We start from the raw sequence: 8,290 nt of genomic DNA, 5'->3' as shown, positions 1-8,290 counted from the left end.
ATATGATTCACACATTAAACGCATTATTGGTTATGATATGATTCACACATTAAACGCATTATTGGTTATGATATGGTTCACACATTAAACTCCATATTATTGGTTATGATATGGTTCACACATTAAACTCCATATTATTGGTTATGATATGGTTCACACATTAAACTCCTTATTATTGGTTATGATATGGTTCACACATTAAACTCCGGAGTTTAATGTGTGAACCATATCATAACCAATAATATTATTATTGGTTATGATGTGGTTCACACATTAAACTCCATATTATTGGTTATGATGTGGTTCACACATTAAACTCCATATTACTGGTTATGATATGGTTCACACATTAAACTCCTTATTATTGGTTATGATATGATTCACACATTAGAAAATGAAATATAAAAGTATTCATCCTCCACCTCACTTTCCCTGGTAATACACTCAATCAACATAGCACACAGGTAAATGAAAACTGGATATCTCTCATGAAGTCATTGAAATAATTTACTCAAGTCTCCAACTGGCAGAGAGCCGAGACAAGAAGATAGCACACGAGCCATCGTATCAATAATCCTAGCCACTAACCACAATTATAGTCCATCATTGCTGACATCAGCAAACTTAGCAGCCGAAATGTAGGATATAAATAAGTACTACTTAGTATTTAGTAACAAAAGTAATTTTATTAGCTATTTATATAGGCAATATTTCAATCCATAATAAATAATTAAATAAAACTACCTAAAGTTGGTATTTTATAATATTTGTATAAGTATTATTATAACCTTTGTTTACCTCTTTTGTACTATTTTTGTGTGTACATATACACGTTATGTTTTTTTCATGTTTGTTCTAAGTGTTTGCATGCATTTGATGTGGTATGGTGGGTCTTCACGATTATCATTAGATAATATTAACAGCTTGGAAAATCCTACTTTTATATCATCATAGATAGAAGTAGAAGCACTGCTTTCATACTTCTGTGTTATATGATCTCAGTTTAGACAATTTTGAGAATTAAAACCAAGATTCTAATTATTCAAGACAGTTTCACTTATGAGACCTGTATCTAATGCATATGAAAGGTATATTTTTGTTACTACAACATGCCCATGTTAGAATCATGCCTCTGTTCTAAATCACAGTCCTTCAAATGCTTCCTATGATAACTCCATGTATTACAATGTTAAATTTATCATGTGTATAATAGAAAATAATGTGCTGTCTTGTGTTTATAAAACATTAGATAGTTCGCATACAAAATACCAACAACGGTCACAGTCTGAAGCAAACACAGTTGATAAAGACAAACAAGATGTGAGTGAGGGGAAAACTACAAGTCAGAAAGAGAGACTAAAGCAAGCAGTGAGGGACTATGGCAGTACCGTAGTTGTGTTCCATGTGGCCATTTCTTTGGTATCATTAGGAGGGTTTTATACCTTGGTGAAGAGGTGAGTTAGTCAGAGATGCATATCTGTCTATGAAATACACTTTTCACACTAGGAATGAATACTCATTGTGAACATAATTTTTTTTTTAATATTTAAAGAATATTCTTCATATATTTCTAAAGTGTTTTGTTGTCTAGTCTGGTTATGTATGTCGCTAATAGCTTGCAAAAAATTAAATAAACATAAAACCTAGCTGTTTATTGTGTATTAATTAACTAAATATATTGTTCAAAACAAAAGATAATCATACTTTACAATATTATAGCTGTGACATAGGAAAAATACTTTATGAAGTAATGTTTACCCTATCAGTTTATAGTTATACAAGTTAGGTATATGATAAGATAATTTAAACACCTGCAAATATGAATAGTAAAAAAAAGTAAATAAACAAAGCTGGAAATATTGTAGACATTATTTACTCAAACTACAAATCCCTATGTGACTCCACCAAATGTAACTTTAGGTGACAGCGTAGATCCAGAATAGGGATTTGTAGTTTGAGTAAATAATGTCTACAATATCTTCAGCCTTGTATGCTTACATTTTTTATGATCCCTATTTGCAGGTTTTTAAATCCTTAATATTTATTTATCTTGTTTGTTGGCATTTTTATGCTCATCTGTGGGCAAAAGATTACTTGATATGGTAGCTAACTTTATACGTTGTAACAATAATAAACATAGCTAGGAGCTAGCTGATATGGTTCATGATGATTTACTGTAGCTATTGACTATTTGATCGCATTAGTTCAAGATGTAACATGTTAAGCTGCAGATATGTTTGAGAGTATAGTGAGCATTTATAGTTACTGTGTAAGACACAACCCCCACTAAGTGGATATAGAATTTTACCAGTATAAAAGTAGCCTTTACAAAGAAAATATATACGTCTAATACATCGCTTTAAATAAACCTTCATATCTTTTAAGGTAATTATTCTATGAATGTGTGTAATGAAAGTTAATATTGTGTATTGGTTTTTCTACTTCTTCACTTCATACATAATTTAGGGGCTGGATTCATAAAGACACTGACTGTATAGTGTACAAAGTATTGAGTATGTACACGTTACAACCATCTAATGTTCATCTGTTATTGGCTAGTACTTCCTGTTTCACTCTGTTCTTAAACTTTTTTAAGGAATATCAGATATTTGTAAGAAAGCTAACTTCAAAGAGTAATGATAGCATCGTTTACACTATAATTATGATTTTTTTTAGCTTATGTAAAATATAGAAGAAACATATAAACTTTTCAATACCACTACAGCCTTTGCAGTACCTTATTTATTATTCTATTTGAGGTTTGGGTGCAATATACCAAACCGTTTTGTAGGCTGGCAAGAGATTAATAATAATAAGAATTACAAATGGGCCATTTTGAGTGGATTTTCTTTTCCTGGCAAGTCTAACATGCTTGATTTTTTTTGCACTTTTATATGTATACAGCCTTAGCGGTTAATAGTAAAGGTTTTAAAGTATTGTTCAAACTGAACCTTTACCGTTTGAGGTGCTTTTTTGACCAAACATTCTATTAGGATTTTGTGCAATTCCTTGTGATCTCTATTATGAACCACTGTTGTGGTTCATGACAACAAGTCTTGTGGCTAGTCATTCAGCCTATACTATATATATATAGTAGTGTCATAAAATATGAGCTCAATCATCACGTTATGATGAATTGTAGAGTTCAAAGTATTAAAAATTTTGTTAGGAATCATTGCTAGCCCTCAGAGAAAACATTTAGATGTTTTCCTCATGTAGATATGGCATTTTAGTGTTTTAACACAAGGACCCAGGATTGAATCCTAGCTTCTGCCACCACAATTTCTTTGTAGGACTTCATTGAAGACTAGCAAATTAGCACCAGACACGTATGATATAACTCATTAGTAATGTGTATGTAGTAATAAAAAAAATTAACAATAAAATACATACAGACTACTAACATGAGAATATGGATAAAACGTGTTGAATCATGTTCTCTATAGATTCATGTATTTCACTTAGTGAATAATCATACTGTGTTTTACACATCTGTATCTAGACATAGACTACTAACATGAGAATATGGATAAAACTTGTTGAATCACGTTCTCTATAGATTCATGTATTTCACTTCATGAATAATCATACTGTGTTTTTCACATCTCTATCTAGACATACAGACTACTAACATGAGAATATGGATAAAACTTGTTGAATCACGTTCTCTATAGATTTGTGTATTTCACTTCATGAATAATCATACTGTGTTTTAGACATCTGTATCTAGACATACGGACTACTAACATGAGAATATGGATAAAACTTGTTGAATCATGTTCTCTATAGATTCATGTATTTCACTTCATGAATAATCATACTGTGTTTTATACATCTGTATCTAGACATACGGACTACTAACATGAGAATATGGATAAAACGTGTTGAATCATGTTCTCTATAGATTCATGTATTTCACTTCGTGAATAACCATAATGTGTTTTATACGTCTGTATCAAGAATGCAAGATAAATTACATCACGTAAAAATATTGTAGTGAAAGAGAGCTTTTCAGCCAATACTGTTGTTTTTAAAGTGTGTCTGATGTAGAATCAACATCAGTATCTTTATGAAAAACTTGCTTTCTGTTGTACAGTTATAACTTTGCCTCAGAGATTAAGTAATGAAAAGTTCTTAATAATAAAAATAATTATCTCAAGCTTACTGGCAAAAATATATGTAATAACATTTTTAGTGTTCTGAGCTTATTAATAATGTTTATTATTCTACGTTTATTGATTGTATTTAGACATTGATTTGATTTTTCATTTCCAGTGGAGTAGACGTTGGAGCGTTCCTGTTGAAAATTGGACTGTCAGAAGACCTTGTTCACAGTAAACTAACCATTGGTAGCGGTACGTTTGTGGTAGCCTATGCTGTTCACAAGGTGTTTGCTCCTGCTCGGATAGCGGTCACTCTCTCAGCAACACCATTTATTGTTAGGTATTTGAGAAAGATTGGGTTTCTAAAACCACCCAAACCAAAAGTTACATAGATTTTTGAACTTCAAATTATATTTACAAGACTTTATATCTATAATTTGGATACCAAAGTTAAAGTTTCTCATTTCCTAGTATCTATATACTTCTCAAATTGGTTAATAACGCATAGGGAAATGTAGCATTGTATAAACATAGTTATCAGAAATATTGGATTCTATTTATTTGTTGCCAGTATACTAACTGAATGGTTAAGGTAATATCAATAATTTCAAACTTTGTATAATGGATAAACAGCGCAAATCAATAAAAGAAAGAAAAAAAAAACACTTCCCTAATAAAACTAAACAAAACCAGTTCAATAAAAGTCTATTACAAGCTTTTGAATGTTATAATTATTTTTTTTTTGTGATTCATGTTGGATTCTTGGTCCTGTTCTCTTTGAAATAAAGAAAAGGCATTAGTAAATCAACTCCTAAAATTATACATAGATCATTAAGATGTAAAGGCTTAATAACATTATAATAGTTGCGATGGACTTTTGAATTTTTTTTGTGCTACTTGTTTTTGACTTGATCAGTTACTTGCTTACAAAAATATGTATATTTGTGTTGAGAGGTTTTAGCTTTTATATTGAATCTATCCAGAAATATTGTAATATTGTGTAATGTAGGTAGATATCACAGGATAATTGAATTGATATGTTGTTTTCAGAAATCCTTCTTAAAAAAGTTTTCCTAAAATTTTGTAACAAAAATAAATGTATACCTCATACAAGTGAGGGTTTTTGTAACCTGACAATGACTACAATTGGAGTACCCTAAGAACTACCAAAAAAAATGTGATCAAAGGTTTAAAAGAATTTTTTTTTCAAAATAAGATAGACATTTTTTACCATAAATATATGTTTGGGAGTAAATGTCACAGTTCAGAGGTCGTTGTTATGAGGGGTTACAATGTATTTCGAGTGCTAAAAGATTTTTTATTGCAAAATATATATGTTCTCTGTATTTGAAGTTAGTGTTACAAAGATTACTGTCCAGCAGTGGTATAGTAGCATGGTGTATGTGTATATATATATTCAAGTATTTTGATTTTATGTGATAGGCCTCATATAGGTGTTTGTATGTATATAAATATTTTTATTTTTACATACTATTGTCTTAAGTTCCTTTCACTTGTACTTCCAACAGAATATTAAAGTTTTGGAAAGATAGAATTGTATGTGTGTGTGTGTGTATTATTGATATTTGTAAGATGTAAGTTACTAAAACACAATATCGAACATGCATTTCATAGGACAAAAATAAAATTTTAGCACTAGAACGTACACGTAATTCTGTTTATTTTTGTTAATGTAACTTAAAGGATTTAAGCATCCAAATTTAGACAAGACTGTTTAATTTTAGTATATGTATTGTGTCGACCTTCGTTTTTATATTATGGAACATACATTCATAGGAATGATTGTGCTAGCCAACTTCAGCCTTAATAATTTATTTCTGTAATCTCTAATTTTCCAAAAATTCCAAAAACACTTAGGGCATTTTTAAACCATCCAGTCTTTGTTTTTGTACATGTATTACATAAATACTTTATAAAATATTATGTATGTAACTGGCTTTCAATGCAGTTTCTTCTCTTATTATTTAAAACTGGCCATCACTTGAGTATATTGCAGACGTACTTGTACAATAACAGTAGAATTTCTTCCAGGTGTTAAATGTTATTCATATGATTTGACTTGACCATATGTGTTAGGAAATTTATCTACTATTGTACTTTAATCAGTAAGGTCATTTTAATGAGTTGTATTGTTAGGAAATAAAAATCCAAGAACACAGAGGGCCTGGTAGTTGTGGTGTTAAACTGGCATTTAGATCTGGGAAATTTGTGGAAATTGGTAATTGATTAATTGTTGGGCTCATAAATCGGCTACATTTAACTAATTCATTATTTTTACATGAGATTTGGATTGTTGAAATAATTGAAAATAGTAATAGTTGGAAACCCTAATCTCGATTATTTATAAATTAAGCTGAACAACCTTGAATTAATCAAAAATAATAATGAGTAATCACAGTAGTAATAATTGTGAAAACTGTAGTAACCAAAACATTAATTTGGATTAGTTGATTATTTTCATGACATTGAATAGACTTTAATTTTGACTAACTGATTAGATATTGCATGACACTAATTAATGCTTGTTGGTAACAGAGTTAGTTGCCCATCTGCACTTGCAGTCTGTGTATTTAAGCCTTCTTTACTTGAGTAAACAGAGTTTAACTCTTAAAAATTAACTCGCTAAAATTTTACATCGCAATCATATACGAAAACTCAACTGAGAACTGCCTTTAAACCATAATATCAACTTTTTTTTTCCTTTAATTTCATTCATTCAAAGGACTCCATAGTAACCCCACTTCATTCATGGATCATTTATTCGTATATATATGTGCAAAGTTACCGACATTGATGAAACCAAATGCCATTTAACTGCACTTATCCATGAACACACGCAGAACTGGTTGCTACCTATTATCTTCCTCTCTCACACATACAGTGAAACTACTGGATACATAATATCATCGATGGACTTCAAACTCTCAGGTTTTAGGTATGGATGTACAGATTTAGGAACTCCTTAAATAATTTCTATTAGATAAAATTTATTGTAATTCTTACTTGGTAACTATATAGGTACATTTACTTGTTCATTTATTATGACTAAAAAAAAAAATGAAATTTTCAACATTCATGTTATTATTTGTTATCATTCGTTTGTATTTACTGTAAGAATTTACTGAAGATACAATGTATACATTTTGAAACATTCAATAGGTATGTTATTCATCACTTATATGGTTGTGTTGTTCATAATTAGACATTATACTGTTGCCAGTGGCTAGGTGGTAAGGATATGAAGCTCTAAAATCATAACTGTTCTGTGAGAAAACCGATTTAAAGTTTAAGAAACTATTCTTGGATATAACTTTTCTTAAAGAATTATTTATTTGTTTGTAATTAAGCACAAAGCTACACAATGGGCTATCTGTGCTCTGCCCGCCACAGGTATCGAAACCCGGATTCTAGCGTTGTAAGTCCGCAGACATACCGCTGTGCCACTGGGGGGCTTCTTAAAGAATAGAAATTCTGCAAGATTACAATGAACTTATAGGTTTAAGTAATTTGAATTTGCAAATCTCGCCTCTTTAAAACCCCCACTTCTGCCAACAATGTTTAATTGACTGGGAACTTAGATATTGCCATAAATAACTCCTTGCCAATAGATTTTACTCCTTGTTGGCTGGTTTACAGCACAAAATCTGTCATGATTTTATTTCCTATCCTCTCTCATCATATAGCATCATAAAAAGAGGACTGCCCAACATGTACACCTTTAGAGCGTCAAATCCTGTGTGTTATAAGAAACTTATGATCTATGATTGTATGTTTCAGCAAACCAAAGACCTTGGTGCAGTCATTTCATGATGCATTCAATGGCCCATGTCCAAAGGAAAAGAAGTTCATTGTACCAGAACAAAGGCCCACGGAGTAGACTACTTTAGGGGGCATGTACTTAAGATAAAATAGTCTACTATAAAGCTTATTTATCCCAGTTTGTCTAAATTTATGAAGAGTTTCTTGTCCACCTATGACATTGAGAGAGGTCTCGTCTCTGTCTGTAATGTTTCCATAATATCAATATTTTAAGGGATGAGCATTGTTGCTAAGCGTGGCCAAGTACTGTACCAGAGTAGAATAGAGGGACAAAAACAGGAAGATCCAAATGAAAGGCTTGAGAGAGCCATCAAGACTAAAGACGTACAGATAGTATCTATTGTTCA

The 8,290-nt window shown here is 30.9% G+C and overlaps 1 protein-coding gene across 1 annotated transcript in view; it reads left to right on the top strand.

Annotated features, from left to right (window-relative positions):
• The window catches only part of LOC106461344, a 13,249-nt gene extending 8,472 nt beyond the window's left edge, over positions 1-4,777 (top strand). The window contains exons 3-4 of the mRNA XM_013921161.2: positions 1,250-1,454; positions 4,276-4,777. Coding sequence (XP_013776615.1) covers positions 1,250-1,454; positions 4,276-4,495 — 425 coding nt within the window. The 3' untranslated portion in view covers positions 4,496-4,777. The remainder of the gene's footprint in view (positions 1-1,249; positions 1,455-4,275) is intronic.
• Positions 4,778-8,290: the final 3,513 nt, after the last annotated feature.

This window comes from Limulus polyphemus, unplaced genomic scaffold (assembly GCF_000517525.1).
Source record: "Limulus polyphemus unplaced genomic scaffold, Limulus_polyphemus-2.1.2 Scaffold938, whole genome shotgun sequence".
NCBI lineage: Eukaryota > Metazoa > Arthropoda > Merostomata > Xiphosura > Limulidae > Limulus > Limulus polyphemus.
Note: the sequence above shows the minus strand (reverse complement) of the source record. Positions and strands in the feature narration are given on the sequence as shown.